The sequence below is a fragment of the Ovis canadensis genome, chromosome X (genome assembly GCF_042477335.2).
Source record: "Ovis canadensis isolate MfBH-ARS-UI-01 breed Bighorn chromosome X, ARS-UI_OviCan_v2, whole genome shotgun sequence".
Classification (NCBI taxonomy): Eukaryota; Metazoa; Chordata; class Mammalia; order Artiodactyla; family Bovidae; genus Ovis; species Ovis canadensis.
The window spans coordinates 109213121-109231032 of NC_091727.1; the positions used below are offsets into that span (position 1 = coordinate 109213121).

General features: G+C 40.6%; 1 protein-coding gene across 2 annotated transcripts in view; it reads left to right on the forward strand.

Moving 5' to 3' along the window:
* GRIA3 (glutamate ionotropic receptor AMPA type subunit 3) overlaps positions 1-17366 on the forward strand; it is a 310222-nt gene extending 292856 nt beyond the window's left edge. Inside the window, exons 14-16 of one of the 2 annotated variants that reach the window (XM_070290779.1) lie at positions 7598-7712; positions 10300-10547; positions 15667-17366. In XM_070290779.1, coding sequence (XP_070146880.1) covers positions 7598-7712; positions 10300-10545 — 361 coding nt within the window. In that variant the 3' untranslated portion in view covers positions 10546-10547; positions 15667-17366. The remainder of the gene's footprint in view (positions 1-7597; positions 7713-10299; positions 10548-15666) is intronic. The other variant, XM_070290780.1, reaches the window with a different exon arrangement.
* Positions 17367-17912: the final 546 nt, after the last annotated feature.

Here is a 17912-nt window from a genome sequence, read left to right on the forward strand (position 1 = left end):
TGTGTACCCTGGAATGGCAACCAGAAGTTAGCTTTCAGATCTGATAGGTAGACCCTATTTGTTGCAATCTATTGGCATGTAAGCTAAGACTGATTATTTTTCTATGGGTCATGGTCAATGGAGGGCTACTGAGAGAAAATGCTGGCACCCATTGGATTAAACTCTCAATGAATATTTTGCCTAGAATCAGGAAAATGAACTAGATGTCTTTCTTCAGAAACACTTGTTGAGTTTCTGGTAAAGACTTGCTTCCGTCTGTCTTCTCAGTCTATGCCTCTCTTTCTCAGTATCACGGGGATGAACTAAAGAAAAGACACTTGTATGTAGTGAAACACAACCAAATGTGATAGTTTGAATGTTAATGGATCTCAAAACAGGGTTTTCAAGGGACTCATATCAATTACATACCTGGGAAATTATCTGTGGCCACATTTTAAACAAAACTAGCTTCTCCAGAAGCTTAGCATCTTTCCTTCATGCCCTTCTCCCTGTCAGGGACAAACTGAGTAAGAAGTCTTCCCAGACAAATTGGGTTATGTCAGATAGTCCACAACCAATAAATTGTTCAGGTTTCTAGTTCTAGAGGGAGAGATTGGACCAAGGCCTAGTTTGGCAAGAATCCATTAGTGAAATTCACAACTTGTAATCAAGAGGTCTATCACTTTGCATTTGAGAGGTTATCATTTGGAAATGACCTGGCTTTATCCAAATATCTCTAAGTGACTTTGGGGGCTGCTTCTCTAGCACAGAAGCCCATTGATAGGTTTCAATCACTAGTATTGTTGGGCCCTTAGTAAAATGGCTCACAGCTTTCACCTCCTAGTGTTATAGGCATGCATTATTGAATTTGCTCTTTGCACTTACATTAAATTATGATCTCATTAGCAAGGAGTTAAATAGGTTTAAGCTACATTTGTGAACTACATGATATAAATACTGTCTCAGAGTGAGAGTCTAGCAGCTAAGCACTGTATAAGTCTGCAAATCACTGTAGCTGCCCCTGTGGAATGAGGGTCACTTGGGTGGCCAGGGTCCAGTATTGCCAGCAGTCATATGTGCCTGCTCTCAGGTTGTGGAGAAAGTTCAGGCTTTCTCCAAGGGTAGAAAGATTAAAATAACTTAAATCTTCATTTTCCTAGAATCCTGCATCCAGAAACCCCTGTGAAAAGAAATAAATCAAGCTTCTTTAAAGGGGCTCCAGAATATTAATGTAGTCTAGGGCATAGCCTCCAGCAGCTACTAGATGGAGAGGTAAATCCCTTCACTACACTATCCCCAGGTAACCTATGGAAAAGAATAGCAAGGACTCTAGACTATATCCTTTCATCCAATGATGAATCTTCTCTTGGTTGGTCATCAATTGACTTCAACTTAATAGATCAAGTCCTGCCTGGGCAGAGATGTCTGTAACTGCCTTCCTGCCTGTGATTTCCTGAATGATACTAGGAGTTCTCCAGAAAAGGCTAGGGAAACAAGCGAGCAATTTGAAAAGGTGGACTGTCACCATGAAAACCTGAAATATATTCAGTAGAAAAGCCAGTGATAGATGGCTTTTCTCCCTCCACTGGACCAAAGATAATTTTTAGAAGTTGTTCCAAAAAGTCACTAGGTACCAAGAAGCAAATGCAGTAACTTGGAGTGAGCTTTGGATAAATCATAGCATGAGGGGAGGGCTTCCAGCTTAGGCTGTGATAAGTTTCTGTTATCATCATTCAGACATTGTGTTCTTAGAGCAAGTTTGTAATTAACACTGCAAATACACCATCCTTGCTCATGTATTTCTTTTACTTCTCCGTAATCTTCTTGTCTTTCGCTCCATGACCTATGTATTTACACATATATCTGTCCTTCCTAAGGGCACCATTGAAGATCTCTTGGTATAATTAGTTAAACAGACATTTGCTCTTTAGGTGTCCCTGCTCAGAAAGGAGAAAAGAAGCCACTTAAACTAGAATATATCACACAGTCTCTCAAATAGATAAATCTTACAACACCCTCGGATTCCTATATCTTTCAGGCCTAGAACCATATCCATAGTACAGACCTTGTCTCTCAACCCTTCTAGGAACACCATATGGAGGAATCAACTTGGTCATTAACTCACGAGGCCATTTTTTCTTCTTTGCACTATGGGAAAACAGCACCCTCACATCACTCTCTCCATATTTCTTTCTTTATAAAAAAAGAATCCAACATGGCTCAAATCTATGTAGTTTAGGTATTTCCTGAAATCAAAATTAAAAAATAAATTGGACAGTTCCTTTGAAATCAAAATTTTTAGTTACTTAAAAAAAAAAAAAGCAGTTTCTACTTCACAGAAGAAAAAATTGTTCCTCTTATCCTAAAACTGTCTGCATATGTAACACTGGCCGGCACTAAGATGACATTGAACTTCGCAATGGCTGGCTCATAGCTCCCAGAAATGAGCTGGGAACCTAGACAACTGCCACCCGGGGCTGGATGCCCTGGATTAATGAGCACAGAGCTTTGTTGTTGATTGTTGCCAGGTGGGGATGGCAAAGATAAGCAGAAATTTGTATCAGCCAGTAATGTTTTCTTCAAAAATAGAACTCATTTTCAAGGCATTATGAATTACATTACTACCCCAATTTCAAAAAAAAAAAAATTGATGCTACTCCATGACTGCTCCCCACACTCAGGAACCATCATTCTGTCTCAGGTCAGTGCTCCCTTCACATACTATTAACTGACTATCTAGGTGACATTTGCTGTTATCCCCTCCATCTGGTCCATAATCCACATACATTTTTATGCTATAGGTGCAATTTACAGCCTTTCCATAGGAGGAATTTACAGCCTTTCCTCCATCCAACACCCCAGACCATTATTTAAACAAAACAGAACAAAGAGTTGGAGTTTATAAACAGTTACACTCCACTTCCTTTCCCATTTCACATGAAGCTTTGTATTTTAACAAGGAAGTTTCCTCCATCTTAAAGATGTGAAATTCCCTTGATGGAATGTCAGGTACCAGTGAGGAAAATATTTGTGGCAGAGGTGGGGGGTCCCAGACCCCCTGAAATTACAAAGTACTCCTGTTCTCTCCCAAGCTCTACGACCTGTGTTTTTGTTTTGTTCTGTTTTATTTTTGCCTTAAGAGGACTCCACTCAGGAGATATTCACAGCAAGCCCTTCAGAGGGGAGAATGACTAACTAATTTCCATGATAGGAATCTGACCTACTTTAATTCTTTCCATTCTCTGTTGAAGCAAGGACAATAAATATTTCTGACTTCTAATTCTCCTAGGTACCCATTAAGGGCCTGCAGTCAGAGCTCTGAAACATTCCCCTGGAGACATACCACCGCACCACAGCAGTGAAAGGCCCCAGCTGCTGGATCTACCCTTGCTAGGCTGAGAGTTATTTGGAATCTGATGGTCCCTAAAGAAAAAATTCATTATGAACATCCAAAGTCTAAGAACAAAAACAATGCGGGCTTGCCACCCCCTTTTGTGTGTTCCATTGGTGAAGGTACAGTGCAGGCTAGAGCAGATTACTGACCCTTTCTGTACTTATTCATGGCTGTACTTAGAGAAGCCATGAATCTACCTTCTTAAAGTGATTATTAAACTTGACCAATAATAATAATTTTATTATGTGTTAAGTGCTAGGCTGGGAAACAAAATGCTAAAAGAGCTTTCTATTCAAGTATTTCTTGAGAGAACTATTCTAAGTGGGGAATACAAATATATAAGCCATGGTCTTTCCACTTGAGCAACATAGTCTAGGGGGAAACACAAGGCCTGGGCACAAATAATAAGGCAAGATAGAAGATGAAGAGGGGGAAAGAAAATATTACGGTGAGGAGCAAAAATGGCATCAAGAGGAAAGTGACATTTAAAGTGACCAATTGCCCACCTAATTCTACTTTCTTTAAAATACCAAAGTGTGTGTGTGTGTGTGTGTGTGTGTGTGTGTGTGTGTGTGTGTTTTGGAAGGGGAACATCAATACATTTGGTTGATTTGAATTGAGTTTGGCAATACATCCAGTAAGGTACAGTAACAGAGAAAATTATGTGGATAGAAGCAGTTTTTCTCTGCCATCTTGAGAATTTGTTCCACCCTGCAGCAACATACAATTGTAGGAGATTTGGCCTTTAAAGTACTTTCTTTTCTTGGCAGCTATCCTAACCTTGTTAAGTGGTATTATCTGTGATTTCTGATTACAGCTTTTATGCTGCTTGGCTGTGCTGCTGCTTAAAATGTTTGTTTTTCTCCTTCATTTTTATTTAGAAGTTCCCAAACGCACATTGGTTCCCTGCCAGATTTCATAAACCCTGTGATTTTTTTTTTCCAATCAAAGACTAAACTTCTAAGGATATATAATTTGTCAGATTTCCCTAAAGTCCTGGGGCATCAGATGAGGTTTGGATTGTCTAAGGCAGGGTTTCCCAGCCGCAGCACTATTGACATCTGGGGCCTTGTGGTGGGGGCGGTCCTGCACATAGTGGGGTGTTTAACAGCATCACTGGCCTCTACCTACTAGATGCCTGTATTGCCCCCCTCCCCAGTTGTGACAATGAAAGATGACTCGACATTGCCCAGTGTCTCCTGAAGGGCAAAACTACCCCTAATAGAGAACCATTGCTCTAAGGTAACCTCCACTGTAACTGTACAGACTATGGTAGTAGAGAGCGGTTACCAACCATTCTGAGGGAGCCACTCAATGGCCTAAGGCAGGGGTAGGCCACTTGTCAGAAAAGCAGGATGCTAGATTGCTGACCTGGATGCTAAATGCTCAGCCTGGATTTTGACAAGAGTGGAGGGTGGCAGCCCAGAATAGGGCCAGCAGAGGAAAAGCCTTCCCTCCTTTAAAACCAGTACTTGTTTGCCCCAGGACCCCTTTACACAATTCAAAGTTATAGGAACCCCCCAAAATTTTGTTCATATGTATTATGTCTATTAATGCTTACCATATCAGAAATTAAAATGGAATTTTTAAATAATGTATTAATAACTCATTTAAAAATAATAAACCCAATGTATATTCACATAAATAGCTTGCTTTTTAAAAAATCAGTGAGGAGTGGCATTGTCCTATTTTTGCAAGTATCTTTAATATCTGGCTTAATATAACAGAATAGGATTCTCATATCTACTTCTTCATTCAATGTGTTGTGATATCACATGTCATGTTACCTCCAGGAAACTCCACTGTACATCATGAGAGAATAAGAGTGAGAAAGGCAAAGAACATCTTAGTATTACTACCAAAATAGTTTTGACCTCACCGACCCTCTGATGAAAAGATTTCAGGGATCCTCCAGGGGTCTCTGGACCAGTTTGAGAACCACTGCTCTAAACTAACATGCCCCACTTTTATCAACCCTAGCTTACTTAAGTGTAGATAATTTTTTTTTAAACCTAGGATCTCTAGGGAGAGATCTCGATTTGGACCTTAGTGTGAGTGCCTTTAATCAGACTGCTGTGTTCCTGAGATCTAGTAAGAGCAGCCATAACTAAAGAAATTGAAGTCATTTGAAGAACACAGTAGCTTGAGGGAGGTCAGGGCCCGGTAAGGGCTTAGTCAGAGAGCAGCATGAAGACACTGGGCCCTTTGCAGTAAGAAAAGAGGAAGCATGAAAAGGAAGAAAAAATGCTTGATACTTTTTCCTGTGGTCCTGATGGAATCAGTGACCTATCTGTTATTGAAAAACATCTCCCCTGCAATCTGAGCCAACTGTCATAATCCTGAGCCTGGGTGCCAATATGTAGTTTAAGGCATAGCACTGAAGGAAAGGTGGTGGTGATAGAGGAAAAGATTATAGGAGCAAGGAGAGAGAAGGAGGCTAGACAGCGGAGACTAGGGCAGAAGACAATTCCAACACTGATCTCATGGCCATAGATGGCCTTTCTGTCCTTTAAGAAAAAAAAGTCGAAGATGACTGTCACAGCTAACAATATCCTAAAGAGGCTCGCATTTTTATTTAAATAACTTTTGTTTCTTTGCATTCCAAGCAACTCTGGCCAGCACTTGAGAAGCCTAAGCTTCTGAGCATTGATTGAAGGAACTTGTTTCAAGTATAAAAGGACCTCAATTTCCTGGTGACATACAAAATACAGATATTCTGGCTGCCAAGTTCAGGACTAACCAAGAAAGTGTCACCTCCCTGACACTAAAGGTTTATAGTTTTACAAATCCTAAGTACTCTGAAATTGCCTATTATTTTTACATGATGATCTGTTTCTCAGAATATCTCGAGATGGTCCTTCTGCTCTCAACAGTAAAGAGGAAAAGAAAGGAAACAGGCTTTGGGGATGGTCTGATAGAGAACAGATCTCTGTGACAACAGAAGTCTTGTCAATGATTGGGATATGTTGGTGGGTCCAAGTTACCCAAAATAAACTCAGAAATTCTATGGAATGTTCATAGTTACACAAATATACCTGATTTCCTCCTTGAAAATTGGTAGCATTCAGAAAAACAGGTACTAGTACTGGCAATATTGTTCACATGAGCCTGAACACACAGTAGTTCATAGCCTCATAATACAAATATGCCACCCCTTCTCTATAATGCATTTTAAATCTAAAGTTATTAGAGATCCTTTAAGATTCATTAGGTCTAGAAAGAAAACTGTAGAAGTCATTATTCCCATTTTACAGCTAAAGAAATTTCCAAGAGAGAAAAATCATTACCCTAGGACCAATAGGGTTTCCCGCATTTGTGAAGTGGCTCTGAAGCTTCATTTGACTACAACAGCGTATCTAAACTTCCTCTACAGCACTGCCATAGAGGCAGAGTCAGTTTGCCATTTCAGGTCATGCCATATTAATAATCCATTTTAAAACAATCTAGTTCACCTTCTGATGACCTGAGTTGGCCCTAGACGTACAACCATATCAGAGAGACAGCTGATCAGTAACTTAAAAACAATCTGTAGACCAAATCTCACACTGTTGAAAGTATTCTTATACAGAACTCAGAGGTCCACATTATACTGTTAATATTAAGACCAGTATGGTGTAAGAATTTAGTCTGGGGAGACATGTATGTAGTACAGTTTGTTGGAAGATCATTTTCAGCTGGACAGCAGATTTGTGTAATAAAGGACAATTAATCAGAAGGCGTGCTCTTCACAGAGAATCTATCTTCTATTCTGCTGGAATTCATCCTTTTGTCTCCACATGTGGAAGTGCCTCCCCTTCTGGCCCCGTTCCCTTCCCCACTCCACCATAAAACTTGCTTTCTGTCTGGAAGTACAACAAGACACCCGGTTAGATCAAACCTAACACACCTCCATCACAAAGCTACTGCAAGCTGCCGCCGACGATTGTCACTGAGGGGAAACCCTCCTCACCCCACACCGCCTATCTGAGGAGTGCCTTTTTTCTATCCTCATTATTTAACAGTGTGTGCCGATTACTCAAAGCGATATGGGCAGGCCCTGGTAAATATAGCGTTGCTGTAGTGTTAATTTTTATAAGGTAATGCTCAGGTTGCCTGCAGTGTCTAAAATTACTCTGTGGCCAGGGCCCCCTGCTTTATCGCTTTCTATAGTTTTAAAGTAGTTTGAAGCTTGAATAACATAAAATAACATAATATAATGTTATTTATGTTATTTCCCACGTGAAGAACGCCTGTAAACCTTGCAGTATTGAAACTCAGTGAACAAGGCATCTTAGACAAGCTGAAAAACAAATGGTGGTACGATAAGGGGGAGTGTGGAGCCAAGGACTCCGGGAGTAAGGTCAGTCGCTGAAGGTCTTTTTGTACTGATTAGCAATCACATTTTGAACCACTGTTTATTTTCTACCCTAAAACGGCTTTCCTTCCCAACACACACTCCCTGACACAGTGGGACCCCTTTATAACACAAGCGCTGAAAGTTTAAGGCAAACACCAGCCTTAGAGGCCTGCCACGTGACATCACTCATGGACTCCCTGCAAGCTATTGTAATTAGGGAACTCAATCTGGCCCACCACATTCCCAAAGAATGAGCTGTGTTATAAGGGGGTTTTACTGTATTTCACATTTCGAAAGTTCGAAGAGAAAAACAACAACAACCAAAAAAAAAAAAAGAACCAGTTGTGACAGTACTTTTTCTTAACCTCTTACAGTTTCAGAGACTTTGTAGTTGCTAATGCCTTTGGTTATGACTATATTATGTTGAGCCCACTTGAAAACAGTCAAAGAATTAAGTAACAAAGACTGGCTTCTGTAAGCACAATGATTAGCCTCCTCTCAGCTGCTGTCGTATTGAGTTCAGCATCTATTTGGATTTCAAATTTCATTAAGTCTGTCACACTTCTCTCTTCCAAAGGTGTTATTTGAATCTCTGTACGTAATACTTCTAAAATTCAGTCGCATGCTCCTTAAGGGTATACATTCTCAGGATAACATCACATTGATAAGCATGAAACACTCTTCCCCGCCTCCTTCCTGCCCCCCTAAGAAAATTCTTTTTGAGTTTCAAGTTTTGCCTTTCCTTTTTTCGAACTAATATTGTGGTATCAGTTAATTCATTTCATGAAATGCCACTCATTTTCCTTATGCAGTGAACCATTTTGCTCCTGGTTTTCTACATCCCACAACAGGGAATTTTATGAAACTTAAATTGGAGGAACTTGAAACTTTGTTGCTACAGCTTACGTGGGTCATGCAAAGGACACCTTTCCCCCATCAAAAATCACATACATATACAAATCTAATGGGAGAGGACAAGTTACCAGAAATTGATCCATTTCCTAATGGACTGTGGAACATCCCTGCAGATAGTTTCACCAGCCTCCTTAAGGAGGCGATCCATCATTTCATAAGTGACAGAGATTCTTATCACTTGTCTAGCTGTCATTCATCCTAGAAGAGTGACTCTTTGCAAGGTTGTTATAGAGATGAGGCATGTCCATACCCCTCTTCCCGACAATGTGATTCAATTCCAATTGGCCTTTTTGTTGAAGTAAACAAGTACAGGACTGGCTCTTAGGAAAATGGAATCAGAACATGGCCAAATTGTCTTTATATTTAATTCTTTACATGATACTAGGACCAGCTGAGCTACAGATTATTGAGTGTCAGCCATAGCCATCATCTGCTCACTGTGCTATCATTTGAATAAGATACTCAATTCACTGGCTTAACAATGTGGGTATTCCATTCTATTGTATTCAGCAGCAAAATGGTTACATTCCCTCTAAAAAGACTACAAAATGCTATTTTATTTTATTTTTGTCAAAGAAAGGCTCCTGGCCCTTGCTGTGTCCTACCTCAAGGTAGGGCTCAAGGCACCAACTTTTCTCTTTCCATTGTTCAGCAGTTCAGTTTCTGCTTTTTCATGCAGGCAGATAGCTTAGTCAGATTTGCACAGTTTGACCTGAAAGTCACTGACCGGCTTCCTTGATTTTCCCCCACCCCCCTCCTTCCATTTTAAATAGAGATCAGATAAGTGTAGGGTTTTGTTTTGTTTTGTTTTTTTCCTAATTATTCTCTACATTCCCTGGAGTAAAAGCTAAAAATGAGCTGGATTTTTTTTTTCAATCATCAGCCTCCCGGAAAAGTTTTCTGATTTGTATGGAGCCAATTCAGGACCCAGTCGGTCCTCCTGAGGGTTTCCTTAAACTCCCAGGAAGCGGGAACAGAGTCAATTCATTGTGCTGTGCCCTTGTCTCCACAGCACAAAGATTTGCTCCCCTGAGGTGAGACCTTAGCAACCAGCCCCCACAGGGAGCAATTTCTTTCTCAACCACTGGGTGAAAGGAGAGAGCTAATCCTTTTTAAGCAAACCCTTGTGAAGTAACTCCCCCCAATATGAATATCAGGAACCGCTAACATACTCACCTGCTATCTTGAAAACTAGTTGTTGACACAGGGAGAACAAGGGAGAAAGGGGTGTTGCGGGGCAGAGAGGGGAAAGAGTGCTTCAAGTTCCCAAATGAAAAGAGTGTTACATCAATAGAGATTATGTCACTGCTCAACTCTGGCAAATGGTGTTTATGCAAGCTGGCAGAGGACTAAATTGTGCTTGTGTTTACACTTCTGCTCCCATGGCCGAATGTTGCCTTATTTAGTTGTTGACACCATCTTGAGGTACTAAAGGATTTAAGGAGTCAAAATAAAAGAATATTTAGGTGAGGATCACAACTGTCAACAGAAGCACAGTCTGCTGTCTTACTAGCCATTGTGAAACATCCACCAGTTGCCAGAGTTGAGTCATAACATTTACATCAATGTCTAGTTATTTTACGACTTAGAACTATTGTATACTGTTGCAATGTATTATAATGTTCCATTGTCTTTGTTTTCCCCAAGAACTAATCGCCTTGTTCATTTCTCTTAGGACAAGACCAGCGCTCTGAGCCTGAGCAATGTGGCAGGCGTTTTCTATATACTTGTCGGAGGTCTGGGGCTGGCCATGATGGTGGCTTTGATAGAATTCTGTTACAAATCGCGGGCAGAGTCCAAACGCATGAAACTCACAAAGAACACCCAAAACTTTAAGCCTGCTCCTGCCACCAACACTCAAAATTACGCTACATACAGAGAAGGCTACAACGTGTATGGAACAGAGAGTGTTAAGATCTAGGGGTACGGTTAAGGTCTAGTACACTAATCAGCTTATGTTATTGTACATTAATCTCTTTTATTTTTCTCTTTATTTTTTTTGGTCTGGTTTATTGTTTAAGAATTGTCTATTCTTTGCAACCATTTAATTCTTTGAAAACAACAGTTGTGCTTTCTTGTCAGACAGTAGAGCTTTTCTAATAGCATACTTGTAATTAAATTGTGGTCCACAACCAAAGAGGAAAAAAGTTCTCTAGAGCAGCACTGTTCAATGGGAATATTTGCAAGCCACATTTGTGAACCAGATGTGTAATTTAAGTGCTCTGGTAGCTATTTTCAAAAGTAACACAAGTAATGGTAGACATATGGTATTTTGCATTTGTCAAAACCTATAGAACATCGAGGGTTAACCCTTAATGTAAACTATGGACCCTGGGGCATAATGATGTGTCAATATAAGTTCATTAATTGTGACAAATGTACCACTTTAATGTTGATAATGGAAGACAACAAGTGGAAACAGAGACTATGGGAACTCTCTATACTTTCCACTTAATTTTACTGTGAACCTAAAGCTCTTCTAAAAAATAAGTTTTATTAAGTAAAAAAAGTTTTTTAAGTAACACAAGCAAAATTAATTTAATGATATATTTTTTAACTCAGTATATCTGAAATAGTAGCATTTCAACTTGTTACCAATGTAAAAAATGAAAGAGGTATTTTACATTCTTTTTTCATACTAAGTCTTAGAAATCAGGGGTGTGTTTCACATAGATACTTATGGCACGTCTCAACTCTCACATTAGCCACATATCAAGTGTTCAGTAGTAACATGTGGCTGGTGACTGCCATGTTGGACAGTGCAGCTATAGAGAAAGCAGCTCTCTGGAACTGATGTGAAAATGAAAATGGAAATGGGAAGCTGCCCCCTTGAGAAAGGCAGTGCTTCTATAGGGGTGTGTTGATTCACTTAAGTGTAAACCTAAGACAATTGCTTTAATCTGTGAGTTCCTTTGTTGTCCCTTTCTTGGAACTGATGTTCATTCAGGTAAGTGCCTCCCAGAGGACAGTCTAGGACCCCTGCTGCTGGCTGTTCCCAAATTCATACTTAAATGAGCCTGATTGATGCCACCTTGACTCTGGCAGCTACAGCCAAAACTCACCAATAACTCAGACATGTTCAAAGGCAAGCTTGAGTTAGGATAACATCTCCACGAGAATATAAGTTTAGTTACCTTCAAGTGCATCCGTCATCAGTAACATACCTATCAAAAGTGGAAATGAACAATTAGCAACTTCATAGCTCTTATTGTAGGTGGGAGATTTTTTTTCTTCATGAGTTAACGTCTATGAGTTTCAGTTTCTAAATGCATTTGTGCTTTTGACCTCCACATATTTTATGGTGTGGATTTCAATTCAGCCAAGTTTTAAATATTTCCTCCAAATAAATCACTTGTCCTCACCACAGATGGCATTCTCTTGTTTGATGAAGCTTCTGGTTGTTCTTTCCTGCTGCAGACCTCCTGTCACAACATATTCAGTATATGACTAACCCACTAACAAAGTGCTCCCATTGCATTGCTGAATGGATCAAAGATGGATTCATGTGTAATTAGCATTGTTTGCATGCAAGCATTTAATGTTCCAGTGTGCTTAAAATATTTTACTCTTGAGTAGGTTATATAGGCCCATTAGAACTGGGGGGACGTTATTTGCTTTCTCATAGGATAGTACCCAAGTGATTTCAACCTAGGTGAATTATCCCAAATTCAAAGATACTGGCATCCAAAGAAAAGAATACACCTGAAATCTGCATATCAGTTTTCCACGTGCTCTCACTCTGTTGCTGCCGTTGTGGTAATGGGGCAGAAAACACTGGCTTGGCCAACATTCGGAGTTTTTCCATAAAACCTGAACAAACTTTTTGGTCAAGCCGATATTTTCCCTTTTAGGAAACTAAGCACCGGCCATATCAAATGACTTGCTAAAGGCAAGACAACTGGGTAGTGGCAGTTCTCAGACTAGAACCCAGCTCTTCGTCCTCTTATAACTGTATCCTTCACTAAACCATGTGACCACCCTCCACTCATGGCCTGGTGGTCTCCAGAAATCTTGAAACCCCAATGGGATCCTGTCACATGAAGAGCAGATCCTAAGTCTATGTCTTACTTCATTACAAAAGTGTCTTGAGGGACTTCACCTAGCCTCCACTGGCCCTCCTTCTGATGTACTTGACACAAGGGTATATGTTCAATCATTCCTACTTCTGCAAAAGGAAGCTTTCTGGAACAGGGCTTAGGGTCACACAGCCATTCTATCTGAGTCTCTTGTTTAAGTCCCAGAGCAGTGCTTACCGACTGACAGTGTGCAGCAGGTCAGGGGTGGGGCCTGAGGTTCTACACTGCTCACAAGCTCACAGGTCATATTGATGCTGCTGGTCCAGGGAGTAGTAAGGTTCTAGAGAAAGTTGTCTCAGAGTCTATCACTTAAGGAAGGAAGGGGGGTGGTGAATGAGAAAAAAAGAGAGAAAGTGGGATCAGCAAACCTTCCAGCAGGGTGCTGCAGTCTTCCAGTGGAGGCCCAGAACACTGAACCCAGGGGTGGGGAGAGCACAAGAAATGAACTTCCCACAACTTCTGGTGCAGTGGCTTTCCTTTAGTCATCTTGGCTGACCCATTTTGTGAAGCAAGATTCAGGATAACTGAGGCAAAAATCGCATTTGAATAGACATCGATGCCAACGCAGTTACAGCCCAGTTAGCTGACACTGTGGCAGTCATCCCTAGGATGAAAAGAAAACCTGGGGAGAGACTCTGCAAACAAATGTGTCCTCCAAGTCTGTGTGAAGTCCCTAGACAAGAAGGAAAAGCCCCAGAGGATGCCAGGGAAAAAACCTGACATGTGTCAGTCAAGACACAAAGCAGGCTGAGCAGGAAATAGAAACCTCTCAGCTGTCCTCAGCCAGTTTGGTGATGTAACATCAGGGGGATGTTAGTCTTCATTCATTCATCTTTTATTTCCCAAGAAGTTCTGGAATATATCACAGTGACTTCTAATTTCTTACCTAGTTATTATGGTTTCCAGTTCTTGGAGTTGGCCTAGATCTGTCAGGGTCTATTCAGGGTCACAGAGATGGAGAAGCACCCTGAGATTTTACTTATATTGCTGATTATCAGAGCCAGCCTTGGGAGTTTATGGTACCAGTCATTCTTCAGGAAGAATGACTCAAGAGCAAATCAACTGTAAGAATATGATCCAGGTGAAATCTGGTTAGTAAAAAGGCATCCTTGAAAGAGGAGGGACTCATCTCTCATTTGCTATGGCTGAGAGTAGAGTCAGGGTTATTGGACTCATTGTGGGAACCTATGCCTCAGACCTAGCCCTGATTCGAGAGCAGATGACCTCTTGACAACCTACTGTCTGTCTGGGTTACTGATCACCCACTGGAAGAGGGGCCTGAAGCATGCCTGGGCAGGTGAACAGCCGTCAAGCATTCCAGATTCACTGCACCCTACGGGTGACTCTGCTCACTATTTTAAGAAATTCTTTCCGATTTCTTCATTGCTGCTCAGAATTACTTCTGGCTTCTTTGGTTTCTTCAATATATTTGAAATCCTTCTCATTTTCAAGAGCTCAAAATGCTTGGGGATGAGGAAAAAGATTTCTTTTTTCCTCTAATACAGTTCTATTTACTCTTCCTAGAGAATAACAACTTTGTTCACGCTGCCCATTTTGAAGGAATCTGTTTTCCTTCTACAGCTATAGACATTCTTGCTGGGGAAGCGTCCCTGCCTTAGAGAGCTCATCTTACGTTAAGTGGTGATGTTCTTTGTCCCCAGAGGACTTTTCCTTCCATGATAATATTGGGTTGGCCAAAAAGTTCATTCAGGTTTTTCCATTAATATCATACAGAAAAACCCGAAAGACCTTTTTGGCCAACCCAATATTTCATCTACCTCCATTTAAAAACCAGAGACAGAGGCACTGAGAGATTAGGTGATTTTCCCAAAGTTATGCACCTGGGAAGTGACATCCCATGGCCAATAGGAAGGTCAGAAGGGACATTGACCTTTATGCCGTAGATATAAACTTTCTCCAAATATCTGAGATAGATATGATTCTGGACCATAGGGATTCCAAGGAAGTGGTTTACCTGCTTTCATGTTAGTCTTATTCTGCTTCTTTGGGTATTTTGGCCTTCAGGTGCATCTTTGACTTTCTTCTTACAGACAATTTTATTCTAGGGCCAGTGGTAGATAGTGATCATGTCATTCTTTTGGGATAAAATTCAGAGTTACCTCAGGAGAAAAAGAAGGACCCCATTAGTATAGACAGAAAGGATAGAGAAGATGGTTATGAACTTGAAGAGGAGGCAGGAATGTGGCCTTAAGTTTCCAGGGTTGGGGGCAAATGAAGTCCCTGCACTAGTTAATGCCTCCAAAAAAGAGGACAGCAACAGCATCTCCATCAGCCCCATAATATTAGGGCAAAGACCCCATGGAGGCAAGCTCCTTTGTGGATATCACTAGGATTCTGCCTTCTTCCTGGAACGTGCTCTCTCTTCAAAGTCCATGTGCTATTTTCTGACTTCAGTAACTAAGGTTGTAGATATCAAGAGAAAGAAGCTGTCACCTTTCTGGCAATGAGCAGCAAATTTTCTTCTCATGATCAAATGGATTTCAATTGAGCCAGCCATAGAAGACCACTCAAAGTCTGTCCTAGGCAAACAGACCCCTGTCACAGTTTCTGCAATCAGAATTCACTCTGCAATGTCATTGTGCTGACACTGTCATTGTCCTATATTGAAATGCCACTAAGGCCTTCTAGTATACCCACATCCTAAGTGATTAACGTTTTGAGTTAGACTTCATCCAATGCCCATGTATTCCTTAGTACAATGCATAGTAAAAAACAAACAAAAAAAAAAAACCTAATTTTAACCTATGGCAAAGCACTTGCTTCCAGGGAAAGAATTGAAACAAACCTCAAACCTGTTGCCTAAAGGCAGTCAAACAAGGTGCAGCCTCAGAGATGCCAGTTTGGAAAAACAGCTGTGGTTTTGGTGAAGATAGACTGAGCTATAACACACTTAGATTGCCAACAGAAAGCCCATTCAAACTGACATTAACCCCTTTACTTTTCAGATCCCTTCCCACTGGAGGCAAGTGATGAGAGGAATCACCGAAAACGTGGCTGCTTCAAGGATCCTGAGCCAGATTCCACTCTCCTTGGTGTCGGGTATGACACGAATATTGCTGATGGTGCAATGACCTTTCAATAGGAAAAACTGATTTTTTTTTCCTTCAGTGCCTTATGGAATACTCTGAGACTCGCGACAATGCAAACCATCATTGAAATCTTTTCGCTTTGCTTGAAAAAAATTAAAATAAAACCAACAAAAAAATGGACATGCAAGATTCCAGTATGCGAAAACAAATGTTATTTTACAAAGTGTCAATTCAACAAAAGCCATTCTTTGATACCACTGCACAGTATACAAACACCATGTTCTTTAACACACATACACACAGACAAATTTCAAATTCCAATTCTGCAAACAGGCCCATCTCACTAAAATAATTAATTCCTCCTGATTTAAAGAAAAAAAAAAAATCTGACCTCCCTGTCTGGGAGGAGACTGGCATTTCTTCTAGGATCTGCTGACAAGATGTTTTTGGTATTTCCTGTTGGTGATGATGTTCTGTGCATCCTATTTCCTTTCAACATTGCTGAAATGTGTATATCTTTAGAATGTAAATGCAACACTTCAGAAAATTCAAACACTTTGGAAAAGGGACTCAACGGTGACTTCTGTGTTTTGAAACGGTTTTGTGAAAATGCGCTGCCAATTTCCCACTCAGTGAAGGGATGAACAGAACTTTCTGAAACTGACTTGTGTTTAGCAAGGGACGGGCACTCTTAGGCATACCTCTCGGTGCTTTCCTACAAACGGATCCCGGGGCTTTCCGAGAAGCCCGGAATTTCAGCTCACAGATGTGTTTTTCTTGCTTCCGTGTGCATCTTAAGTCAAGATAGCTGAGTATTTAGCATTGAGGTAGGGAAATGCGGCCTACACTCCCAAATGTGTTTAGAATATCTTTCTCAGAAACAACACTGTGTTTAACTCCGCTTTCTCTGCTAAGTATGCCTTTCAAATGTACACCATGGAGACAGGACCGCGTTGCAAGGCGGGCCAGTGGGTTCAGACCACAGTTGTCATCTGACTTTCACTCTTGCTAGGTCTGTCTTACCAGCTGTTGCCTGTGATTGCCTGTGGCTCTCTGTCAGACTGCATGTGTCCTTTCCTAGTTTGCCAAGACTAAGATGCATTCCCAACCTACTGCTAAATCAAGGGCCTCAGTGTCACTCCCAGGTCCTTGCTTGGAGCAGTCTCTCTACTGACTCCGAAGATCGCACCACTGCTACACGGGCTATCAAGTAACTAACTGCGTACCTGCCATTGGCATCATCAGAACAGTCAGAGGAAATAGTCTCCACTCACTAATTACCTCCTATATAACGACGTACGCTTTCTGTAGTTCAGTAGTCTGCTCTCATCAGCGACGTGCATTGGGAAGTTTCCAGGCTGTAAAAACTGGGAGCTCAAATTCATCTCCCCAAGTGTGACCCTTAGATGCTTTAGTTGGCTTGCTGCACATTTGCTCTTGTCTTCAGAAAAGAAAGGTACAAGTCTAGTTTCCAATGAAACATTTCTGGAAAAGTGTAATATAAACTTTCATTCCAAAAACTGTGTCAGAAATGAATGACTCACCTGTCAAATTTTCAATGGTATTGAACAAAACAAACAGAAAAAAAAATTAAAAAAAAAAAAAAAAACAAGAAAGCTGTTGTGTTTTTGTTTTCACAAAACTGATTTTTTTTCAACTTCTGAATGCTATGATGTCCCAGCGCGGGAAGCTAATGCTGTGCCAATATATGAGGTTGTATAAAACCAACCAACCAACCTACACACAAACTTCTCATAGGCACTGGATAAAGAGAAGTGGATGTTTGTTGACCCAGATCAGTTTTTCAGAGAGGAAACTTCACTGGGAATGAAGAGGCGGGTAAATTGGTTTGTTATTTTTTAAAAACGTGCATGTTTAAAAAAAAAAAAAAACATTGATTGCTTCAAATTTCTGCTACTAACTTCAAGCTACAGGAGTTTGGCGGTAGTCACTTGAAGATTTTTTTCCAATAATTTTCTTTTTGTTGTTAAAGCTGTACTTCAGTAAACAGAAACATTGCCAAGCAAACTAATGGCTGTAAAAGAGTAAATTGCATGTGTGGGAATAAATTACGGAGCCTCACTGCCATGAGGTATTGTACAAAGTTTTAATACATTTTGTAAATAAAATTGTAAAGAAAGAATTCTGTTTCTGGGCTTTGA